The sequence below is a fragment of the Pithys albifrons genome, chromosome 9 (genome assembly GCF_047495875.1).
Source record: "Pithys albifrons albifrons isolate INPA30051 chromosome 9, PitAlb_v1, whole genome shotgun sequence".
Classification (NCBI taxonomy): domain Eukaryota; kingdom Metazoa; phylum Chordata; class Aves; order Passeriformes; family Thamnophilidae; genus Pithys; species Pithys albifrons.
This window is the reverse complement of record NC_092466.1, coordinates 13,468,049-13,494,443: the sequence shown is the minus strand read 5'-3', so window position 1 is coordinate 13,494,443 and position 26,395 is coordinate 13,468,049. Positions and strand designations below refer to the sequence as shown.

At 43.4% G+C, this 26,395-nt stretch overlaps 1 protein-coding gene across 4 annotated transcripts in view; it reads right to left on the bottom strand.

Annotated features, from left to right (window-relative positions):
• Window positions 1-26,395, bottom strand: part of SH3PXD2A (SH3 and PX domains 2A) — a 245,191-nt gene that overhangs the window by 67,021 nt on the left and 151,775 nt on the right. For 2 of the 4 annotated variants that reach the window (XM_071563708.1, XM_071563710.1), the window contains exons 6-7: window positions 16,063-16,091; window positions 2,222-2,269 (exon numbers count right to left, since the gene is read on the bottom strand). In XM_071563708.1, the coding sequence (XP_071419809.1) occupies window positions 2,222-2,269; window positions 16,063-16,091 (77 nt within the window). Of the gene's footprint in view, window positions 1-2,221; window positions 2,270-16,062; window positions 16,312-26,395 lie in introns of those variants that run through there. The other 2 variants (XM_071563709.1, XM_071563712.1) reach the window with 2 other exon arrangements.

The following is a 26,395-nucleotide window of genomic DNA, read 5'->3' as shown; positions in this document are numbered from 1 at the left end:
TTTGCCAAGTGGAACCTATTAGTCTCAGGATTTTTATTTTTTATTTTTGATCTGCTAAGTTTTAAAACTGAGCCAAGAAAAATTAGAGGCAGGAGGGTGAAAGTAAGAAGTTGAGTCCTCTTTCCACTCCTTCTCGGAAAGTTGGCTCTCTGAACAGCAATTCCAACCAACTAGGTTACAGGTAGAAACAGTTATGAATACTCAGGTATTTGCCTACAAATCTGTTAAACTGCTTGGAGATTTTCACACAGCTGCCAAGCTGGGTCTTCCACCAGACTGAAGTCACCTATTTACTCTAGCATTTGCCTTAGTCCTGCTCAGTGGTTCAACACATTCACATCCCTCCACATGGCATGAATCAGAGTAGCCAAAGAGTTTACAGCAGTCAGGCATGATTCAAATAGTGCCCTGCCACAGCACCTCTCCGGATAGGACTGTAGGGCACCCATGTTTTTCCAGGAGTAGCTAATTAAACCACTTTCAATTCTTGGTTAGTCTCCACTTAATAGAGCAGGCACAAGACCTCAGCTAGAGCTTGGGCAGCATGAAACTGTCTCCAAGTCACAGCCTAACACACATACATGTACTATATAGGTAAAGATCATGTCCAAATTCAAGTCTCATTTGCCAGCTTGACATGTGGGGATACAGCCCATGGCAGATCTGGAATGAAGGACAGCTGTTTTGGAAACTGGGTATTCATTTGAATGAGAAGCAAACTGAAAGGCCACATGAACTGGAATAGCACGGAGAGGTAAGAACATGCCAAAGGTACATAAGACTTCTGAGCAGCACTATGTATCAACATTCACCTTCTTGGGCACCATGCAATGCAATTCATCTCTTACATTTGCACTATCATCATGCACAGACTCATTTTAAGCCAATCTAGCAACATGCATTTACCTAAAAGCAGCCAGCAGAAGGAAGAAAATTTGTATCTGTTAAAGATTTTGCTTCCTTGCCCTTCAAGAAGGCTATAAATTTTGGCATTCAGTTTGCCATTTTACTTATAGCAACATGAAACACTAACAGATTTATTGAGTCAGAGAAACTAAACCTCACCCCCCAGCCAGGTAATGTAAAGGGTTGTTCGTCATTTTTCCCAAGGGACACCACCTCTTCTGTCTCCTCCTCAACATGTTTTTCTCCTGCTCAGTCTTGTCCTGTTTCTCTGTCTCAACTCCCCAGTGACCTATCGACCAGCAGGCTCCTGTGACTGAATACTTCAGATATTTCTGCACTTTCATATCCAGCTACCACCCTGAAATCAGATCTATTCTGCTAAGATGAGGAAGAACCCTCCCAAGGATAAATTCCACTTCTGTCAAGGACAGCATTTCTGGAATCACAGTAGTCTTACTCATTAAAAACTTCAGGCAAGTAAACATTCACCCACTGAGGATGGTGGGATTTTGTTCACATACTTTGAAAAGGACATGAACTTGAATAATTACTAAATCTAGCATGGAAAGCAGCAGGAGTGTTTCCATCTTTCTTTGCCCCAAGACCAATGTGTAGCCTTAACCAACTGGGTGACCAGCCCAACATCCTGTACAGACACAGGGTCTATCTCTTAATTTTGCTTTGTATGGGACTACTTCTCCCCAGACTTTGACACCTCATCCAGAAGTTGTTCCCCTGCTCTCTTCTCCTTCCCAACACCTTGTAATAAGGAGATGGTTTCTCCCTTGAAAATTTTGCATCTTTATCAGAGTCCCACCTTTTTCATGTAAAACTGTTACTACTTGCTTTGGAAATGGAAAAGAGTGTTTCAGAAGGACAAGGGAGAACACAGTCATGTTTCTCTGCTTTGTCTTGACCCATAATATTTCTCGATTTTGCTCCTCTTCTCCATCCCACATAGAATAGTGAAAGCGCAGCTGTGCAGGCACTTAACTATGGCCACAGTCAACCCATCACAAGAGGGGAAGCTGCCTTGGATTGTTGGGCACCTTTGAGTTGGGCAAGGAAAATAAAACACAGCAAACTACTAACCACTGCTAGCAGCAGAATCAAGGTGAGGTAGTCACCAGAAAAGGAAAGTTCTTCCTTATAAGAAATTGTTCATCATGAAAAAAACAATACACAAGAAGACAACAGATCCTGGGTATCCAATGTCAGAGACTCACATTCAAGATAACTCCAAAATCACACACAGCTTGAACTACAGAATTCTTTTTTTTAACAGCATGCAGAACACCAAGATGCGAGAATTTACCTGGAGCGACACTCTTTTTTGGAGTCTCAGACAAACTGGACATCCAAACTTGAAATCCAGTCATAGGGCAGCAATGAAAAGAGAAAGAAATTAGAAACACAAGAAAACAGTTGAAAAGCAGTCATATCAGAAAGTCTGAGAGTTAGTAAAGACAGCTTTGAAAGAGACATTAAGTTTTTCTTAAGAGTAGTGTGGCATGATGGGGACTCCTCAGTGGAAGGTCAAGTCATAAGAACTACCCAGTTCATTTTTATGTTTTAGGGGATTTGCAGAACTTAGGAAAATGATCTGTAGGTGAATTAATTTTGAGATCTTGGAATAAGATATGCCCTGAGCTTATTCCCAGTAGGACAGGGAATACATACCAAGAGACAGTTTGTCTTATTAAGCCTCAGACCTGCAAAACTATTTAGCTTTGCAGCTGCTAAAGACCCCTAAAAGACTAGTGGACAACTTGCAGAGACTGAGCTTCACAAACACAGGTAAATTTCTACAAGCATCTTGTTACCCTGGAATAACATTAAGGAAAATAACAATAGACAAATAATGCTCCCTGGAAAAGAGTACAAAGCTCCAATAAAGGTACATTTAAAGTATAACTAGAAATTCCATCTTTTTAGCCAATAGATATGAGACAGATCTGGTTAAGAAGAAAGCTAATAGAATTGCCACCAACAAGGTCAAAAGATTTCCCTTCCCCTCCAGGAAATGGGGTGTAAATACTTGACTTGGGGTTCTGGGAATAATCTTCAAATGTTAAGTGTTACTTTTTTTCTTGAATGCACTGGAAGCATGTGTTAGAAGTTAGTAGGTTTGCCCCCATTTCTAAGTAAGAACCATCAAACACTCCCCTTCTGTGGGATGAGGGAGCAGAAGGGCAGTTGTTACTCTCAGAGTGTGTGGGTGAAGAGATGAGGAGAGGTGTTTATATGACAGTCTAAGAATTTCCTAAATCTGACAACTCCAAAATGCAATTTGAAAAACTTATTTGCAATTAGGAACCCTGTTCTGGACTTACTGGTTTAACAACAGAGAAGATGTACCATTACAATCATTTACTTTGGACTACCATTTAAGAAAAAAAATGAAAAGAGCTCTGCATTGGTAGAGTACAACAGGAAATCATCTGGCAGAGTAACTTGTGCTGTAGTTTATGGAGGGAATATACAGCATGTTTCTATTACAGACTTGGGGCATGCACGGGAAAGGGTGTGAAAGAGTTGTTGTCAGCAACTTGTCTATTAGCTTTTGAATAGACTTCCATTGCCTTCAGGAACAGGATTATGAACTTCAGTCAGCTGTCAGATCTTTTTCCAGACAGAAGAACCTGAATGTGGCAGCGGTAAATCAAGCAGATGATGTATTGTAGGAGCAACTGGGAAGATTTCAAAGTTTGCCCCAATCCAAGCTGGCAGCTGGCTGAACCACCCAACAATTAGACAGAGGTGTTAAACTGCACTTAACACAAGCTTAGGGCTGCCCTGGATCTGTCTGCCCAAGAAGAGGAGGAGTTTAAACTTAGATCCACAATAGCCATATCTATAGACATCCCATGTGAGAACTCAAAGAACCAAACTCACCATAAAACCCCCAATTCTATTAGCAACTACAAATTTTTTTTTAATTTCTTTTTAAACAGAAGAGGTTTTTTTCTCCTTGTAAAAAACGCTACTGGTCTAAGCTAGAATAAAAGGGCAATATAAATATTAATTGGTAAACAATCCCATAGGTCCACAATGTGTGCTTCCCAGCCCAGGAAGCAGCATAAAAGCAGCAGCATTTCTCAGCTGCCCCAGCCTGACAGCAGCTAGATGTGGATGAGGTTGCTTCTGAAGCAGAAGACAGCCAGCATATTTCAGCTGCTCCCGCACATCTGCTTAGCATTAAACTTCCTTCTTGGGATTTTTTTTTTAATTCCAAGACATTTAAGCTCTAATTGCTACCAGCTTTTAAGAGTCCCCCCTACAAATAATAAAAATATCAGACATTAGTGATAGATTCCACTTCACAGAGAGCTCAAATGAAGAGCCACGGCGGGAGCCAGTGTACGGGGAGGAGGTCAAAGGCCCCAGAAGCAAGCTGTGCTCAAGCCAACAAAACACAAACTTTGAACGGCCCTGGGTTTCCCCTTTAGGACAGGGGTTTACTGGAATTCTACATGGGGCTCGGAGCTGGTTTCCAATGGGATTGGTAACGGTAAACGAACAAACCCTCGCTTCCTGCCACTCCTCTCCCCTGTTGCTGCACAGCTGAGTGCTGGCTGGTCTCAGATGACTTGGAGGTGGGAGGGGGGAAATCTCAATATTTGGAAGGGAAATAAAAGTTGCCTGTTCAAAACAAGCCACTTGTAAGGCAACAGCATCCCAGTTCTGCTCCTAATATCAGTCCCCACAGCCCTTGTTGCCGACTTCAGCTGGAGCCAGAACAAACCCCTCCAATCAGAATTATTTTTAAAAGCTCAAATGAAACATAGATCCATAAATTACAGCTAAGCCACGGGGCCAAGGCAGTTGTGATGAGCACAGAGGAGGCTTTCCTTTGGAGCCACACTGCACAGAAATAGCAGCAGAGCAGGCGTGTCACTGGAAGCAGCTGCTGAACCCCATGCCATCACTTCCAAGCTGCCACCACAGAGTTGGGCAACCCCCAGACAGATAAAATGAGTTCCTCAGGTGCCAAAGAAAAGGAAGGAGTTGGAGGGGCAAAAAGCTTTAAAGGCAAAATTAAGCCATTTGCTGTGGTGAACATGAAACAGGTTATTTTAGATTTCAGTAGAAGCTTTTCTGCTGCCACTGAGCCTGGTTTGTTTGCTGCTCCTCCCACCACTGGCAAGAGAACAGGCGCCAGACTGCTGGGGACTAATGCTTTATGCTTGTGATACAGCCCCACTCATCTCATTTTAGCAGCAGACTATTTGTCTTGTGTGCAGTTAGAGCAGAGCGAGCTTCCAGAAAAATCTACAAAAGCTGGAGTCAGTCTGGAGTTGAATGCAGGAGCTCAATGCTACCGAAATCCAGGAGACACCATATTCATGGTTCACATCAGTACTGCACATCCAGCTGGGTCCCTGGTCCAGCAGGTGCAGAGAAACTCCTCCACAGGCATTTAAAAACCCTACTGATGCAGGTTTCTTTTTGTTAGTACACTGTCTAAAACATTCAGTTCAATGCTGAGTCCAGGATCTGTTATTTAATACTGCTGTCAAGGCCACAAGGAACACTCTCCTGGAGATTCACAGGTTGCATTCTGCTGGGGCTATCAGGGACCTTTATAAGAAAATTTTTTTAAAACTGTACAGCTGTCCGGCCTGTTAAGTTACATATTTCCCAACAATATTCCTGCCGTAGTTCTGGGGAACTGGATCATACTAGTCACGAGTCTCAGTGTGCTTGTAGTTCTGGCTATGTAGTCCTTGCCCCAAATGATTTCTGAGCATGACTGAGAAGTCAGCATGTGCCAAAGACAGGTCCCAACAAGTGATCTGGTTGTGGCTACCTTGTTTTGGAGGGCAAAGACTTAAATTTTACAGGTATGACCTCCTCTACAGAAGCTGTCTTCCATAGAGGAGAACATTCCTAGTTCCATTTAATTAATAAAACACTCTTGTTCTCATGAAACATCAGCTGGGAACACTAACATCTCCCAGCTGTTAAGGTGAACCTTAAATTACTGAGAAAATTATTTTAAGAACTAGTGACCATGCTGAAGAGATGCTGACATCTGAGAGACTGCCACTTTCCAACAGTGATCAGTTCTGTAGGTCATTAGCACTCTCTATGGCTCTGTTGCTCAAGGACCACACTGATGAGCACTGCTGAGTGATTTGCACATTTATTTTCCATACTTATGCCCTTCCTGAGTTAATTGGAAGGGTGAAAAGAAATAAAAAAGATCAGCAATATAAACAGTGATTCTTCAGACTGGAGCTGGGGGAAATAAATGTTGCTTCTGAAGAATGAGGGTTAAGGAAGCTTCTTGATAGGATTCTGCCTCAACAGCGTCCTCCTCCTGACAAGGTAAGGCTGGCCATCCATACAACCAAGAGCAGAAAGGAACTCCATCTGCAGACAGAGCACCATGCTCTGTGCTCCCCAACACACTTGTGAGCCATCTCCAAAACCTTCAACACCCACACCCACTGACCATCCTTTTAGTCAGGCTGCTTCAGATTTCTCTCCTCTAGCCCCTTCCCCTTCAGCTGGGGCTTAACACTTTGGTTAAACGGGAAGGCAGTAAGATGCAATAGTACTAGACTAGGAGAGGGAAAGGGTAATACTTAGTGTTGTCAGTCTTCCCTAGGAAGGGTAGTGCTTTTACTAGAGAATTACTCTGATACAGAGTCTACATGTAGCTTTACAACATGGCTGCACAACAGCCTGGAAAGAGGAAAAATGCAGATGAGTTTGAATCTGAACTGGAACCATTTTCACACATTCTTGGCTCACACAATTAACTCATTCAATTAGGCAGAGAACAACAGACAGTTAGAGAAATGGGAGGATGGCACAGAAAGGTTGACAGTGATTTGATCTATTCTCAAGCACTGCTGCTCAGGGCACCCTGTTGAACTGCACCACTGATGTTTCTTCCTCCAGGCTCCAGAAAGACCTAAACAAAACCAACATTTGTGCCCAGTGCCTGACCCAGGGTGGGCCTGGTCAGCCATTACACTTCTTAGGTACCACAATGACAGATTTATTTGCTACTGTAATTGCTGGGCAAGCAGCAGTCACCCCTGTCCCTTACCAGGCCGCTTAAATAAGTTTTCTTGGCTCTTGTGTCAATGGGATGCTGATGCATCATGTTTAAAGCAAATGTTTTAAGACACACTTTGAAGAAATACAGATATATTAATTTTTCCCCACACTAGGAGACTGCATTTTAAAGTAAACCTCTCATCCCTGCAGAGATATCTCCTCTTCTATACACTTGAAGCTGAACATCACCTCCACTTCCCACGCCATCTGTTCAAGAGGGCTATATCTAGAACACATATTTGACTAGTAGGTTATCAAACATGGAAATCCAGCTAAAGTGCCTGAGTAAGAGGATTGGCAGCAAGCATTAAATAAGGCCTTTAATTTTAGTCCTATTCATCAAGTTCAGCCCCATCATGAACAGCCTGCGCAGGGCTTTTACTGGGAGAGAGGCACTGCCTTTGTGGGGGAGTGAGGACAGATGTGCTGAGCTGCAGTGACGAGCCCAGCCAGCCCCTTCCTCTCTCCCTGGCAGAAGTGGCCACCTCGGGAGCTGCTGGGGCTTCTCGCCTTCCTGGCACCACACTGCAGACCAAACTCAGACCACGTCCACTTGCCACGTTGCCTGGCGCGCACTAGACCCACACACACTGCTTGGAAAAAGTTCACATCTGGCCTTCACGTGACTCAAGCATGCCTCAGAAATTCATCATCTGGATAACTCTCTCCTGCAGGGGAGAATCCACAACCAGAGAGGCCTCTTCTGAGCTGGAACAGAGCAGTGGGGCCAGAGGATTGTGCGCTTGACAAACTGCACAGTGACACACTCACCAGCTGCGTTTCACAGCCTCATACAGTCCTTCATACTTTCTAAAAGTACAATGCAAAGAAAACTTAGTCTCAATTTTCCACTCTGCTTACTTCTGCAAAAGCCCATTTTAATCCCATTTGCAGACCTAGTAGTATCCAGGACTGTTTAGCTTTTGTTCTGGCAGCCATAGCTCATATTAACTCTTTCCACATGGCAAGTGAGGACTGTTTCCCACATGATCACTCTGGTACAGCCCCTGCACATACAGTTTTGTAGCAGTTCCAAGTTTTACTGGGAAGTGCCTAGAATATCTGAATGTTAATCCACATCTACAGCTGTATAAACTGAAAGCATCACCCCTCTGCGTTAAAACCCAGCCTCCAGGACTGCCAAGGAGGAGGGCAAAGAAGCCCCTGACATTGCACTTGAAAGCTCAGAGGTATGTACACATGCTGGGATTCATGTGTGGCTCCAAAAAAAAAAAAAAAAAAAAAAAGAGCAAGAGTCAAGCAGTCACACTGGCAAGCAGGGAACATGTCCAGCAGCATTGGCATGTCCAGGCAGAGGTGGCCAATAATTGATGCATACATTGTAACTCCTGCTGAATACCTCTATAAAGTAATGCTTCCAGCCCTCTCGGGTTAGGTAAGCCGCTACCCACAGCACACTGGAAAGGATTTTTTCTGTCAGGCAGCCTGGACAAAGGCAAGCTAGAATATGACAGGTATAAAGCCACACACAAAGCTGGAGGCCCTTAGGGAGCGGTATTTTAAGGGTAAGTCCTCTCAATAGCCTAAGGACACACATCCTACATCCAGGTTTCCTTTTCATGAGAGAGATTCAAGTGCATCCCAGCCTGAGACGAAGTTACCCAAAATGCCCAGGGAAGGTCAGCTCCTCTCAGCCAGCCCAACCCCTCTGTGCTGCATATGGATTCCTGCAGTGGGAGATCATCACTCCAGCTCCGAAGTGCTTTTCTCACCTGCCTTAGCTAGTGTGCCAAAACCAAAAGACAGTACTCTCTGTGCAAGAGAGGAAAAACCCACGCAGGCAGTGCTAATACCATCTGCCACTGACAGACAGAAGAGGGAAGCAGAAAAGGAGCAGACTGAGAACAGAGAGCTCCTTAAAGACAAGTGAAATGCCAATATATCCTTTAAGATACCAAGTACTTTTTCAGCACCTGGCTTGAAGGCTCTCCAAGGCATTTGCAGGGTGCATGCTGTTCAGCCACGACTGTGCTCAAGCCACACCTCATATTTGCAGTCCTCCCCTGCCCACCCAGTCTCCCTGTTCTCTCTCCCAGACACAGGGCTCTCTGCAGCATCGATGCTGAACAGGGAACGGCAAAGAACACAAACACATTCCTTTCCCTAATCCTGCACCCTGTCCCCACACTTCAGTTTAAAAGTCAAGGAGAAAAAAAACCCCCACACAACACAACAACAACTCTTTCTCTCTTATCCCATCTTCCTCCCACCCCAACATATAGGCCACCCAGAAGATGACAGTGATCCTATACATCAAATGGGCCACATGTCTTGTAGCAGAAAACTGAAGCAGTGCAGAATAAAGTCTCCTATCTGCTCTTCTCTTCAGTAGCCTCAGGCAGAAGTCCAAAGCATTTCAGTTTAAGCAGTGACTTTAAAAATATGGTGTACAAATACAAGTGTGAGATCAGCTTCCTCCTGCCAGAATACCACAGGCTGGATTTGGAGCGTGGGATTGGAGTGGACAGATTCACATCTTGACTGAAGATACAGAATTGGGTCACACACACACACAGATGCTGCAAGAAGATGAAATCTGCCTGACTTAGTGGCAGCTCTTCCTCAAACCTTGCTCTCTGCCAGTGCACCTGAGCACAGAGCAATAGTCCTGCTTTGGAAAAAACCCACAAAATGGATGTTTCTCTAATTACATGAAGAATTTGTTAAAAAAAAAAAGACTTACAGCCTTGTTAAAAAAAACAAAACCCAGAAAAGTAGCTGGCTGGGGAATTACTACATCAAGCAAAACCAATAAAATGATCAGAAGTCTACAATTCACTACCTGAGAAAGAATAATTCTCCATTGTGAGAAGAGGAAGTTCTGTGATCAAGGACTGAACTCAAGATGCGCATTGAGATCGTTAACTACTAACTTCTTCCAGAACCAGGCCCAAGATGTATATCCATAGTAATTAAATGCTAAGGTTTGTTTGGCCCTTGGTTGCTATGCCTCTGGCTCCTCTATCCTTGTCTTTTATTACTAAATCCTTTATCTTCCTGTTTAAAAAAAAAAAAAAGCTATGTGAGAACCAAAATGTTCTGCCAGAATCTGCTGTTTTTAAATTCCATGCAGTAATTAGTACGTACAGCCAAAAAGGTTAATCGTACGATGAGGGAACAGATCCCAATTTCTGATCAAGAACAATCTTGTCAGTACATGCTTGTGAAGTTATAAAGTAGTGGCTGGCAAACTACCTCATCCAGCCCTCCTCATCAACAGGCTAAATGGCATCAGGGAGCCAGTCCACCATCACTGTTTCTGCCCTAATTGTAGTAAACAATGTAAGAAACACAGCACACACTTGTGATTCATCAGGACACAAACAAGAGCATGTGCCTCAGTCTGCAGGGATCATGTCATACTACAGGTTTCTTCTTCAAAGATTAAGACACCAAGACCAAGCTATGGGGTTTAAGATACTCCTGGGACCTTGCCATGGGGTTGGACAGACTTAGATTCCCATTCACCACCTTAAAAAAAACCCAAACAAACCTGACTTCTCAAGCTAAAGCTTTCCTTTTGGATGGAGTAAAGGCAGACAGACTTGAGAGACAAACATCCCAGTTCAGATTTACTAATCAATAACCAACTGCCTGCTTTATTACTCAGGCACACAATGCAGGTAGCCCCAAGACATCTGCTGCAGATGGCACCCTGATAGAAGATGCATTGCCTCATGCTGGGATTTACCATGTTAGTTAATTGGATTTTTCAACCCCTTTAGTAACATGCTCTTAGATTTGGCCCCTTTGAGAACCCATTTATTTCACAGTCAACTGAGTAAGTTAAGGCATGCCCACAGTTCTAATATCAAAAGGGCATCTACCACTCAAGATGACATGCTGTCAATACTGCAATAAACTTAGGGCAAAGGAAAGACAACACTGTGCACCTGTTGGAGAGATCCTTCCTTCGCCCTCCACTGCAGCCATCTCTCACAAATATTATAAAATACCTGCCAGGACTAGAGGCCACATGTTCCCTTCTCTCCCTGTACCCACGTGTAGCTAAATGTCTGCCACAGGCCTGTGAAGCTGGAAAGAGCTCCATACTCAATTGCATCTACCAAGCTTTGTCCCTAGGGTTGGCATCTCAGTCCTGGAACAGGTAACGACAGTTCCAGCCATGTGGCCTTGCTTATCCAGTGAGTGGCTCACACATTTGTGACCCTGTTGAATGTTTAAGTACAGATGGGCTAGCACACACTGTTCATTTTCTCTGTATCATCTCAAAGGAGACAGCTCAAACTAAGTTGAGAAAATAAAGCTCATTTATAAAAAGGAAAAAGTGAAACATGCCATGGAGTTCTAAGTGCAAGTTAGGCACATGCAATGTGACAGGACCAGAAAGGTTAAGCTCTGAAGTGATGAGCATAGCTCACCTCGTAAAGGCAGAAAAAGCCAAAAGTTGAGCCATTTCCTTGTGTAATAACAAATAAAGAAGAAAACACTATCCCTAATAGCAAAAAGAAACAGCATAAGGCAACTCCTGAATCTGACAGAGCACACATCCTCAATGCACAAGACTGAGGATGATGGTTTCCTTAGTAAAGAAGAATTAGGCCAAAGAAACAACTTCTGCCATCAGCTCCACATGTAATCCTAGAGCAGCATCCCACAAAGTGATCAGCCACAAGGGCCCTTGGTGTTGTTACAACACTCTGCTTGTTTCTCACTTGAGGCCCCACTTCTGTCATTGCATCTCAACTCTACTTAGTTATTTCCCCACTGAGGGAAAAGAGCATTACAGATGTTTCTATAAAAAGTTTGTGAAGTAGATTCCAATGGACTCAAGTTTTTATTTACTTGCCAGCAGATACATCCTTCCCAGTTTTAGATTACAAGAGGGGAAGAAAGCAGTGATTGTTGTCTGTGTGTAGCCATAATCTTACTAGTCCAAAAATTGAACATGGGAACCCAGCTGAAATATGGTTCACTCATCCAGGGAAGCCTCATCAGCATCCTCACTGAGGCAACACTGCCTTGGACAAAATTGTTAATATTTTAAGTCCTCAATTACAGGGGCTATTTAAAGAGACTTCAGCTGTCAGACTCGGCCAAAGCTCAGCCAGCTTGATGCAGACAGGAACCAAACGAGAGAAAGGAGACATTGCAGTACTGAAGGAGCCATAACTTCTTTTTTTTTAAGTTTATTTCCCCTCAGCTGGAGCAGCATCCTATCACATAGCAACAAGGTGCCAGACAAAGCCACTGAGCAGTGGCTTGAAGTCAGCTGCGCCCCCACAGCAAGGTGGGCTGTCACCAGTGGGGTGTTTTGTTATGATTTCCCAAGGGGTGGCCAGCAATGCTCCTGCTAGCACAAACTCAAAGAAATAAGCACAATGACTTGGTTGCCTACAAGGCAGGTGCCATTGCTCTGAAATCCAAGGTGAAGCAGCATCTCCCCTGCTGGGTCTGACCTCACAGTTAGCAAGGTGAATCCTCTCACTAGTTGAGAAGCACTGAGACTCAGTGTAGAAAAGTTGCAAAGCCCATACCAACTTCCTGATGTTTGATTCAGCTTCATGACTGGGAAGTGACAGCTTTGATATGAAACAAGCCAAGAAAGATTCCCAGTAAGGGAAGAGGGCAAGATCATCTTGTCCCAGGAGTCTGCAGCTTGCTCTAGCTAGCAAGGGCTATGTGGGACGTTGTGGGGGGACACAATGACCACTTTGAGAAGAAACATACTCCAACTGGTTTTACAAGCCACATCAGGATTAGCAGATATCTCAAGGGTTAATTAGTTCACCATGCACAGATGGTAGCTGGTAGGGTTTGGAGAGTGGATTAACCTAATTTGTGGTTTGTAATGTACCATGCAAATATCCATTACTAGACTTGCAGCAATCCTACCCTTATTTTGATTTGAGGACAGAAAAACCACACAATGGATGCCAGCATAGAAGTAATGTCTTTTTTGAGTGACAAATGAGTAGCTGTTCACTTGGCTCATGGGATTGACAAATTGGAGTCCAAAAAGTAATTCCTTTTGCTTTTGCTACAGAGGGTCTTTGAGTGGACCAAGATGAGACCATTTCATGTGAGCATATAGAATATGCCCATGGTAATCACTCCTCACAGTTGTAGGAGGGCTCTTCAGCACTGACAGATGGCCATAGAGCAACAAATCAATTGCGTGGAAACATGAAGACAGCTTTCTGAAGCAGCTCCACAAAATGTCAAATAAAGCCCCACAAGTTCAAGGTATCAGCATATCAGCACATGTACCAGTTCACACCCATGCCTTCACAGAGCCACAGTTACTTCAAATGAAGCTCCAGGTTAAAGCATTTATGATTACATCATATCCAAGTAAAGGGCTGTGTGTTTACACAGCACTTTGCACAAGTGGAAGCCTGGCATGCTGAGATGCCCCAGATCAGTGCAAGACTCCCTTTTGTTTAGCTAAGGACGTGCCACGCTGTTGCATTTGGTTCAGAAGGTCTCAAATGTTTACAGCCAGTATTAGCTGCAGCGATAAATGTTTCCATGACTCCTATTAAACTCTGAACTTTTCCAGTTTCTCCCTGCTCTAAGGGCCAAGCACAGGACTAGCTAGACACTCACCCTGGCAAGGCAGAGGTCAGGGTAGAGGTGACGCTGGCTGTTAGAGGCATTCTCCACATGTTTCTGCAATTGGCCATGCTTGTGTCGTGCCTGCACATGCCTGAGACACAGCAGTTGTGGGATTCCTGCTGGACAGTATGGGGCAGCTGTGCTCACACCCAAAATCCTCCTCCCAGCATATCTTTGGTCAAGACAGAAAATGTATTCACAGGTCTCATTTGTTGGGAAGTGCTTGCATTTAAAAGTGCAGATTTGTCACTTGTTTAAAGATGGAGCAGTGTCCACACCTATGATGGAGCAAATTAGATTTCAAAGCTATTTGTTATCTTAAAGACCCTCACAGCAACCCTGAAAATCTGTGCTTATTTACCCCATCATTTGTTCAAGTGTCATAAAGCTGGTCTTTGTTAGAGGCTGTAACTGCCAACTCCCTTGGCATATGCCTTTGCTCATTGCGTGCACACTCCCACAGTATCCAGCTCCAAACAGAAGGAAGCATTCCTCTGCCACTCTAAAATCAAGCAAGAAGATGGCCAAGAACAGAGTCCCTTTATGCAGCTCACTTTGTGCAGAAAACTGCTTCACATTCCTCTTTGTACAGAGTAAGTGGAGAAAGAGTGTCCCTAAGTCCCACTGTTTCCAAGCCTTAGCTGTGCAAGCAGTCCAGCACCAAGGAGCAGAGGAGGAAACAGTCCCAGAAGGAGATCTGGCAGTACAAGGAGGTGGGACAGCCAAAGGAGGGAGCCTGACCTAACTGTCCCTCAGTGGAATGGATGAACATGTCACTTGGGATGCTCAGGTCAGGAGGCTGAAGAGTCCAACATCCACAAGTGGCATTTCAGGTACACTTACTCAACTTACTTGCTCTTTTCACTGTGATCTCCAACTTGCCCCTAGAGTCACAGGAATAGAGAGGTAGCAGTTTCCTTGCACTCCCAAAGAAGTTCCTTGCATCTTGCATCCTTGCGATACTCTTTGATGTCAACTGGTGCAATGAGCCCAAAGTTCTCCTGGTCTTCAAATGCTGTTCTAGGTCAGTGCTAAATCAGGTAGCCCCAGAGACTTCAGCAATGTTTTTCAAAGGTCTTTACATGGCCCAAAACCCACCAGTGCTCAGGATGTGGCACCGCGCCAGGAACTCCCACTCTCAGTTCTGCCTTCCACCAAGTTACTTGGACCTTTTTATAAATGGTCAGCCCCTTTGGAGAAAGCACTGCTATCAATTTAATTCACAGGCTGTTCTGAACACACAATTTTTCTTAATATTATATTTAGGAGGTCCTAGGAGTGCAACCCAGACAGAAGTTTTGTAGAAGATTAGGAAGATAAAGCATACCCCAGTTTATTGTGTTGGACCAGCAACTTGTACCACACTTGTCTCTTCTTTACCACAAACCACCTCAGGGAAATTCAGGGGAAGGTACAAAAGTATTGGCCTACAAAGGCAACTGCCATTTGATGCACAGGCAATCAGGGTTAAGCAAAAGCTTCGCTTTAGTGTATCACTCAGCTTATTACACAATGACAGCTTAAAAGCCCTAATAATTAACCAACAAATCAATTTAGGGAACGATCTTCACTGTAGTCTGGTACTTAACATTCCTTTTCCCTTCCTTCCCAGAGACTAAGCCAATGCACTATTTCTTTATCATCTTAAAAAGCAAGAAGAAAGAAATGCTTCCCTCCCTGCACACATGCCAGACTTTTCCAGGAGTTACTATTACTTTGAAAGGCCTCTCCATGAATGCAATTTGGAGCATCTAAGATTCCAAACAAAGTCAATGGGAGTTGCAGGTGCTCAATGCTGCTTGGAGAAAAAAAAATTAAAAAGAAAAATATAGACAGCCCTGACATATCCAGCTCAGAGCAGCCAAACCCAGAGGCCCATAATTACACATCCCTATTGAAAACACATCTGTAAAAATCACTAATGGGGAGGGGAAAAGTTGGATTTATATAGTTTCAAATCAGTGTTTTATAGGACATTTCAATCCAGGATTTTAAAAACAAAACACTGAGTTAGAGCCTTTGAGGCAGCCCAAACCCAGGCATAGGTACTGAGAACATTTTGCATCAAAAGCCTTACCAGAACCTTTTGGAAAGACAAAATAAAACATCCAAGCCAGAACAGAAAAGGATTCCCTTCCCCTACAGAAAAGAACCCCAACTCTGAGTCTGCATTTCAACCATTTGCAATGAAAGAGAAAGACATTTAATACAATTATCCTCTCAGATTGGATACAGAGCTTCATAAATACAACCGGAGAAGAGCAGTAATTTTAACTGCAATACTATATAAGGTGGGTTTCTTCTCTCCAGCAAAAGAGGAAAACTGATGCTTATCTCCAGCAGGATTCAGTAATAAAAAGTTAAACTCCCACATGATTTGATGCCACACAAAAAAAATAAATGGAAGGTTTAACAGGGGAAAGTAGGGGGTAAGGACTTCTCTATAATCATGCAGCGCATAAAAAAAAAAGCCTGGTATCTTACCTGATTTTCTCTTTGAAGATCCATAGTCCCTGAAAAAAAGGCAACAACAAATAGACATGGTTAGAGCTGGGAACGGTGATGAGAGAAGAGGTGCCTCCCAAATTTCCACCCATATGCTCAAGGGCTCATCCTGTGCCCTCCCTCCCTTAAAGCGGAGGTGAGGGCTGCCGGGCATGGGCAGGCGGGGGCCAGAGGCGTCCCGGGCAGCACCGGCCCATCAGCAGCGGCAGCTGGGGCTGCTGCAGCACCGGGGGCTCCGGAGCATGTGATCAGCCAGGCAGAGCAAACCATCCACAAACAGCAAGGCAGGGGAGAAGGGTGTCATTTTTTCCCCTTTAAATTGTTCTGTTAAATTCACAGCTACTGAATTAACCCTTAACGTCCCGCTGGAGATAAACGGGAATATGAACTGTTTGCTGCAGGGAGGCGGCTGCTCCAGGCTGAGCTGCCGTGACTGGCAGTCCTGGCGTTTCAGAGGCTAATTAATTTGTGACTAACCTCCAGACCTCTGCTAGTTAGCTCTGACAAGCACTTGGAAAAAAGGTGGGGGGGAAATCTGCAAACAAACCCTAAACTTTGTCCTTTCTTCTTTCTTCCACGATAGGAAATGCACCCTTACTTTTCCACAGTGATTTAAAAAACGGTCCTGGCATCTCTGCTCATGCAGAACAGCTGAAACCCCAGACAGCTGCTACGAAGGGGAAGAAATCACAGAAGGTAGCTGTGAGGACTGATTCAGGATAAGCTGAACCGAGGACAAAAATACTTGACTATGGCTGTGCTTCCTCACGGAGCTTTCCGGAGGCTCTCAGACCCGGCTCTAACACGGTGTGCACGGGCAATGACAGCGCGGGCAGAGACAGCATCGCTGTGCAGGCACAGTGCCCGTGGCACCGTCACGCCCTGCGCCCAGCAACGTTAATGTCGGGAAAATCACCCAAGGGACCCACTGCAGAGGCAGGTTGTCTTTGCAGGAATCCCACCACAGGGAAAGGCAGTAGCCTATATATTTGAGGGGGCTGGGCTGTCAGGAGAGGCGTTTTGTCCCTTGTGGCATGCTCTGTACTCCAGGGGAATCAGAGAAGGATTATCCCGAACTATTCAAAGAGAGTTTGGGGGATCAGCTGAAAAAATAACACGTCTTGAGGGCAGAGGTATGTCTATCTGCAAATTCTGTTTCTCCTAGCATTTTGTGTGCATCCCATGGCTTACATGTCTACATTACATTACATTGCTTTGAATGAATAGTAGCTACTTGGAAGTTTTTTGCAGCCCTTTTAATTTCCCAGCTTCAATTTTACTTCAATTAAATGGTTGTTTTCTCAACCATGTCTGCAGTTGTATTTGATGTGAAGATGCTACTGCTTATGAATAAGTTGCTTCTTCTACAGAAGTGATATCATATGCTAATATAATTCCTGCTATTTGGTGCCTGAAACAGAGATCCCCCAGAACAAGCCAGGGAAAACACAATATACTGCAAAATGTAGTCCTCTATCCCAGCTCAGCTCCCACGCCAGCCTGGAGCTTTGTGGAGCTGTCAGTACAACTCTCTTGGCAAGTAAAACTCTGTGTTTGATCCTGCCCTGAACTGCCTCTCTTCAGATACCACTAAATGTTGAGACGTCAAACCCTGCTGAGACACACTTGTAACTTGGTTTAACCTAGTATCTCTCTCAATTGTGCACACACTTGATCACCTAAATCTTCTCCCACCTGTCCTGGCTTTTGCAGTGAAGCTCATGGACCTCCTCAGGACTACAGCTTGGAACTGGGTTCAGCTGGGAGTTCCCTCTGCAGCATGTAGGGTCCCCACCTCCCTCTGTGTCAAGCAAAATGGCTGAAAACGTTAGGACCCATGAGAATCCTGGGAGGATGGTGTAAAACTATGGGCAATCCCTAGAGGAGAAACAACCATCCTTCAGTCTTTGCCTGAAGGTCCTCAGCAAACATGTCCAGGGCCATCTCTTACCAGTCAGCCATGCTGGAGACACCCCACAGGCATACTAAGAGAGGTTCTAGGTGAACAGAGCATGTACAAAAGGGTGAAGACAAGGAACATTAGACAGATAGGAAAGAGCCATCAGCCCGATCAAAGTTGCTAAAGAAAAACCCAATTCCTTTTTGCCACTTTAAAAAAATCATCCAATTCACACAATGAGAAATGGGGTAATGATGGACTAATATGGTTAATAAACAACCAAAAATTGATAAAGCTGTTGTTGAATGTCTTTGTCCAATATATCAGACCACAGTTTGTACCTGAGTTCAGAAACTGCAGTAGAAGATGATTTAACTGTGCTCTTGCTGTACAACAGTGGCAAATGTCGTGCAAAGCTCATAATTCAAACCTCCGTCCTGGGTTCTCTCCCACATTTCAGCCCCATCTCTAGCTGGTTTTAGGGTTTGTTGTGAGTGACTGCAGTAATGTTTTACATGAGGTTTAATTCTAAAGTATAATTCATCCATGCATTTTAAAGAAGATAGAGATTAAGAAAACAACAAAAGTTTGAACCTTCTTTTTCTTTCTACGTCACGGGATGACAAGAGATATTACTCTATAAAGAACTTTTTTGGGTTTTGGGTTTTTTTTTCCTGTTTAGTTCCTCACCTGGCTGCATTTCTTCCACATCAAAAGCATATCAGTTATGGAAGTGTACTTGCTCTTCAGTTTCCTCACACAAGCCCTGCAGCACACTGACATGTTCCACATCACATGACTACATAAGCATAGAGCATCGTCCTTAATATGATGCAGCAAGTCACATTTCTGGTCAACAATAAACCTGGTGCTAACAGAGGCAGTACCTGCTCATGTGGGCCAAGGAGCTCTGGTCCAGTGAACGCCATCATTGCTTCTCTCATGGCTTGTGCATGGTTCAAACAAACCTTTAAGTTAGTTTGAAGGGAAAAAAGCCACTTACTGTGACTGCAAAGTGCACAGCTGAGCAATGTAGGGTCACTAGAAGAGGATGAAGCAGCAAGTTGCCCTCTGATGTCCCTTTTTGATCAGGAGGGTAACTACCATCATCAGAGGATCCAGAGTGTAGTCAAACTCTTTTTGGCAATTGAATCTACAACTTCTAGTCTTAGTTCTAGTTTTAAGCACAAGACCATCTTTACAGAAAAAATTAAATGATCATTATAAAATAGTTATTTTAATCACCACCATCTCCCAACTCATGAATCTTAATGGAAAAAAAAGAAAAGCCAGTCAACCTACTGGGCAAGTTTTCATCTTTTCATTTTTTTTTCTTTTAAGTTTTAAAGTCAGCTTTTATTGGACTTTGATTTTGGAGTTCCTGAAGTCCAGGTTCCCCATGTCTTCTTTTTCGTACACCCACATTACACTCATAAAGTCAGGACAAAGCAGTATCAAATAAAATGGAGTTTGAAATAAAATCTTCATCTCCCTAGTGAAACTCTAAAATCCAACACTTGTTCCTCTCAGGACAGAAAAAAAAAATCACTGCTGAAATAGAAAGCAAAGCAGGTATAGCAAATAATCTCTCTAGCTGTGTAAAGTGTTCTTGGTGTGTATTTCTGCTAATGAAGAAAGCCTGTGCTGCTGTTTTGCAATAGGAGCAGCAAGGAACCCTGTCTGACTCCATGTTTGTTTTTTTATGTCTTACTGTCCTGCATATGATTCATTGATGTATTTTCCCTCTCTCAAGTGGTGATATATAGGGACATAACAATACCTCTCAGCCTCACTGTTTTCAGTGAAGCATTAGTGTGAGGTGAGGCTATAGTATTGGTTTATGTCTTCTAAACAATAAAGGAAATTAATGGTTTCTCTTAACTGTAACAATGTCCAAGTAGAAAATCTCTTCTCCTGCAATACAGGCTGCACCTGGCATACCGCTAGCCCTTAGATCAGACAAGAAATGTAGCCTTGTAAAAGAAAAATCGTTTCAAGGAAAGATAAAATTAATGTAACATCAGCTACCTGGGGAAGCTCACTTTCTCTACAGCTCTTGCTCTTTTATCTTTTCATCTTTACACGCAGACATATTTCCATTCTTTTTCTATTTCTATGTCAGAACAGACACTACCATCCTAATTTCTCTGCCAGCCACAAGAATAGCAGTGAAACCAGCTAGTAGAACTAAAAATAGCTCTGGTAGGTCCCTCCTTCATTAGCCAGGATCACTCCATACTGAACACCTTCCACAAAAATAGGGTATTTCTAGCCTCTTTTGTATTAGAATACTGCAATTTTGTTTAAAGTCTTCCACCTTTAGTTGACACTGAACCTCATTACTGGCAAGGAAAATATTTCCTGCTGCTAACGATATTAAAATATCACTGGTGCCAAGCACGTCACACAAGCTGAACACATTTTTATTTAATGACAAAGGAGAGAGAAGTTGGATCTCCCTTCTCATCAGCATTACCCCAGCATAGCATTACTCATTTGAAATCTACCAATGAATGTGAAAGGAAGACCATGAGCATTGTGATAGAGCTGATTGTCTTACCACACTAAGCTATCCACAGTCGGTCTGGAAGTTTCTGAAACATAACAATGTCTTATGTCATTGAATTTATCTGTCACTTGCAATCTAATTTAAATATGAAATTTATATTAACAATATTATGGAAAAATTTTGTAGCATATCTTTTCTTTAGGGACTGACTTTGCTGCTGTGTTCAGTGAGAGTTAATAAACATCAACATGGGCATGTCTGTGTTTCCATCTATCTAAATACAAACAGATTTATACAAACAAGCACTGGCACAATTGGAAAGTTGTTTAAAAATTGAGGAGTATCCTGACATTTGTTCAATAGAGCCTAAGAAATGTCCCAAGTGAACAGAAGACTGGAAGTGACTGGGTGGCTGGTGACAGGCTGTGCCTATCTCTTTAGCTGTACTTCTAATTCAGCTTGTTTTATATCTGTCCCAGAGGTTTTCTCCTGCATCTTTCACGGAGATCTGGTAAGTCTGCAGAAGCCTCCTGCAGGAACCAGGTGAGCTTGCAGAGCAACACTGCATCAACAGAAGGGCTGCAAGGCTGCAACTTGTCTCCTGCACAGCAAACACTTGCAGGTGATGTATTCAGCAAGGGGGCCTCATCCTTGCAGTACCCACAATGGAAAGGCTTTTTAAAAACTTCTCCCACCTGCCATGGGACAGCAGACCCAGGAAGCTCACTCTTTGGGATTCCTCCTTTCTCAGGTATGTCTCCTTTTAGCCTGGGGTCTCTGCCTGTCAGTAAAACAAAGCTGGGTTTCAACCCATTTAGCAAAGATTTCAGACAACCATGAGCTTCAGCTATGAGAGAAACCAGTGTCTACAAAGCATGAGGAGCTGTCAGACCAAAGGAGCAGCATGTCTGGGAGAGCTGCACAGCAGACATTTCACCAGATGAGACAGAAGCTAAAGGGAGAGTAAATAATTTTTCTCTCTCTCTCTGAGTTTGCTGTCCAAAGGAGATGAGACGGTGACAAAGCCCGAGTTATGCAGATTAATCTACATCCTCTAGAGTATTTTACTACATAAATTAAAATTGTTTCATATTTGTTAGCTTTGGTTAATTCATGTTTAAATACATTGTGGATGTTTATGTTCCCATATTCCTTAATTCCTAAAAGTCTCTAGTGGTGTGGGCAGGCTGCAGTGGAGATGTATAACATTTCAAACAAACAACTCAGATTATCATTTAATTGCCAATGATTTGCCAGGCAGATTAAAAGCGTAGAAATGTGTTTACAGGGAAGTCTCTCTCTCCTTCCCAACACCCTTGCAGTTTGCAGTCAGGAATGAAGATGGTTTTTTTAACAAACTATTTTTCTTAACACTGCTATCAGATTCTGTGACATTATTTTTAAAGTAAACAATACAAAAATACTTTGCTACTACTCTTTACATGTACAAAACCCTGAGCCTTGAGAACATATTTGCATCTTGAAACTCTTCTATCTGATTTTTCTCAACATCCAGACTGACATTTTCTATTTGAGATATGGGACAAAACCAAGTGTGACCAAGAACTGGCACTAGGTACCTGGCTGTCACCAAGGCCTATGGCTGGAGGAGCACCTGAACACTGCAATACTATCCAAACACACAGGACTTATATGGAGAGTGCAGGGTTGAAATTCATATTCCTGGTACGCAAAGTGCAAAAGTTTAATCATATGCATGAAGGCATCTCCATTCCCACTGAGCTCTGAGACCCATATGACATGTAATTAAGCAAAATTAACTCTATATGTTATGCATCAGGAATAGAAACTCAAACACATGGATGAATAGAGCTATATGTTTTTCCCCTTCAGCATTCCATCCTCTGAAATCATGAAACCACAGCTGATCTCTTCATCAAGCCAAAGAAACAGATGAAGGATTTTTTCTTTTTCTTCTTTTTTTTTTTTTTTTTTTTTTTAGAAAGTATTCTGCTCACTTCCTGATATAAATCATTGCATTGTGGAATGCTCTCCAACATGAATCTGTCCTTTCTGAGCAGAGGTCATGCTTTCAAGCCCTGTGAGAAAGGGTCCCATTGTGGTGGTCCCAAGACTCCAGAATTCCTTGCCGCGAGCAAAATGGACTTGGGGAGCAAGAAGAAAATCTGGCAACCTGACTTCAAACCCAGGCATTTCTTCCTAGCTGGAAGTGGCCTCTGCTTGCTGCTAAGAAGGGTAAGCAACTGTTGTGCAATCAGCTCCTTAACAAAACAGAGACAACACCAAAATTTTGCCTTCCTGCCACCTTTCTGTTGTCTTTACAGCATGTCTGTAATGCTGATATAGAGCAAACAGCACTATCTTTTGTTCTGCACTCAGAGGATCGTGAAGTTTAGCCCCACATAGCACAACTTGAGATCTGCCACCAAGTCCAAGGTGCAGGGGATGCACACAGCTCCAAGACAAGTGACATCCCCATGGACCATCTCAGCCTCATGCTGACCTCCAGTGTTTGAGGGGGTTGGCCACCATTTCTTTTTTTGTGTAGAATGGATGTAAGAAGGAAAAGAGATGTGTTCAAGGCATCTAGCCCCTTCCCTAAATGACTAGGTAATGCCACAGATTTCTGTCCCAAAATTCTCCTGCAGTGAAGTTGATCACTTGGAACCAGAGTAAAACTTCAGTATTTGGCTCAGGCTAAAGGATTGCAGAATTACTCTCTTGCATTGTTCACAATTATATTTTTTAAATTATGAAATTATCCTCTTGGAGAAAGACAGGCCTTTGGAAGTGCAGATTCAGCATTTCACGAGGCTGTGAGATACAGGGCAGGGTGATCTGACAGCAAAGCCCAGCCTCTCCAGCACCAGGGAGAGATGGCTCAGCACAGCCTGAAAGCTGCAGAACACTGGGGGGATGAGCTAACACCACGTGATCCTCTACTGCAAGGCTTCAGTGGCCTTGAAAAAGACAACACAAATGTTTATAGCAAGTTTTCCTGGAAAGAAGTATAAAAACAAGATCTTGCCTAAGAGTCACATCCTCATCTGTTTCTGTTTTACCCTGTTTATTCTTACAGATGGCAAATTTCTCCACAGGACAGAAAAATGTATTTACCTTAGCAAGAACTCTGGGTGGAGGTGTTTTCACCTCCTCTTAACTGACCCTGCTTGTCCCTTGTGCGGGGAGGCCAAATTTATCTCTGTCTTACGTTGATGAAACGTGTCACTTTTTAATAGCCTTTACAGCATAAATTCTGAGTGATAAAAACAAGTTAATAAAAATAATCACTTTCATGTGCAGGTTTTCCAGTTGTACCATTCACTTTGGGATTTTATCACAAATATCTTCATGCAGATACAACATGTTTAAAAGATGCATCTAATCAGAGTTACAAATTAAGTACTGAATATCAGAATCATAAATTCAAATGTACCTTATAAACTAGTTGGGCTAATGAGCTTGGATATAAATCATATGAATCTGATTAAGGCAGCATGAATCTTTACTTCATTTTTCGAGCCCCTCCTGATGTGAGGGTGGGTATCTCAAATTCTAGTTTCTGCATGAAATGTGGGTCCAGTCTTTGATTAACAACTACCTGTTTCTTTTGGGTTTCTGAACTAGAACTTGAATGGTGATGGTAAGAAAAGGCAGTCCCTTTGCTGTTCCTCTTTAGGGACATGTTCCTTCTATGTTTCAGACTACCTTTGCCCAGAGCTATGTGTATGGTGCCTGGCCACTGTCTCCTCCATCTCATGGTGGCACTGAACCTATTGGTAACCTCCCCAAAAGGAGACATTGTCCATGGTCTGTCAAGCTGTGCCTGCCCGCAGGAGGCAGGATACCACCACTTCTGCCAAAGCATGCACGGACACCAACAGTGTCATCCCCAAAACTCTCATCTCAGAGAGTCCTTGGAAATGGAGAGAGGGAAAAAAGAGGAGAAAACTCACAGATTTCCAACCTTCAAGCCCAGGCCTGGACGTAGCTTGTACAAAAAGGCTTTTGCCACTGAATTACTACACCAGGAAGAATAGTTGCAGTGCAGCAGTTTAAACCAAAGTAAGAGAAGAGCTTCTGCATGTAACGCAGCTGAATCATGGTACTTGCTGGTGTTAGATATATCACCAAAACCAGGCATGGGTTCAAAAAGCAGTGAGATAAATTCATGAGGCAAGGATAAATGGTGGCTATTGTACTCCATGCTCTGGATGTTTTGAACCAAAAAGTCCCATAACAGCTGAATGCCAGAAACAGAGAGGATACACATGGGAAGCTCACTCTGTATTTGCTTTATTCCTTGCATTGGCTGTAAGCCACTGCTGGAGACAGGAGGCCAGATGGGGCCCTGGTCTCACCTAATTGTGGCCTTATAATATATTCTCCTGTAAAAGATCAGACTGGATTAGGATAAATTACATCCAAATCACACTGTATTACTCAGCACATTAAATTGTCCTTAATCACGTACTTTGATGCTCTAGATTCCTGCTTAAATTTACCTCCTGTGTGTATTTCTGGGCTTATTCTGTTGAAATCACTGCTGAATTTCAACTATACATAACCAGGCTCTAATGAAAAGCCAATAAGGCTCTTTGATCAAGCTTTAACAGGACTCATCATGGGGACATACTCTGCTGTGGCAAATGGTTTCCTCATCCTGTCTCTTTCAGAAATGTTTTGTGAGCCTTTAAAAGCAATTTAGCCCTGATTTATGTCAGCTAAGTGATTTCTGTTGCACATGTGAGTTACAAGAAAAGGGCTCTCATCTCCATTTGCTAACTATTCAGGAAATCAGTTATAAATGCTGCAGTGCCTTCAGTGTCTCTGACTTCAATGCAGCGGAAACTGGCAATTTGATTGAATACTTCATCATTCCCAATTCTCCCATATGCTGCATCCAGTACTTAAAGAGGCAAATGATAGGATATGGTTTTTTGGTACAGGGAACTGAGATTCCTCTGTCTGGACTGTTTACCCAAGTTCTTTCCAGAAGATAATCAAGGAAACAAGCAGGCAATTCTTTAATAGAGAGCATATGAAACATGTTGATGACTATCTAATAAAATTAAGCATGCATTCAATAGGAGTGAGTCACCTCATCACACATTTAGAGGTAAGGAATGTAAAAAGGGTGACTGAGCAAGCTCCTGCAGTAAACCAGGGCTACAATGACAACCCAAATGTTTTGATGGCCTGGCCTGACCTGCAAGTGGCATCCCACAAGCCCCAGGCATAGCTTAGAGCAGGTCTCTTCACAACAGGGGACAGATGCCAGTGGGACAGGAGCCATTGCAAAGTGCCTATGGCTAGTGGTGGTAAGTGCTACAGCCACTGCTGCTTTGCTTATGGTGTTGAGCAAAGAAACATTCCCATTTCTTCTCACTTCTTATTCTGGGGCAAGAGACCTGAGAAAGGAGCCGACTGACAGTGGTCTGGGCTGCCTTCCTTCTGCTCTCCCCTCCTGCTCTTGCAAGAAAGCCCTTGGACCACACAATTCCCCCTTGACCCATATACCTTCATCAGCCACATCTCATCTGTGAGCACAATTCCCCATGATGAATCTGCAGGGGCTGGTGACATCAAGCCCTTGGAAGACCCAAAGGACCAGGACCCTTGAGGGACTCCACTGGGAATGCAAAGTAGAAGAAAGTCCCGTCTGCCCTTCTCATTCACAGCCTCCTCTGAACACTCTCCTTTGTCCTATATCGGCCTCAAAACCACCCCACGGTGGGTGCTGGGTTTCGGCGTTGCTCCCTGGATTCCCTGCAGCCCCTCTGAGTGCATGGTACAAGTACTGGTAGCAGCCCACACACTGGAGGCTCACACAGGGAAATCCCAGGCTGTCACTGGAATTTTTGACATTGTAAAGGCTCTAACTTGGAAAAGTAGGAAATGATTTACAGGCATTTCCAGAC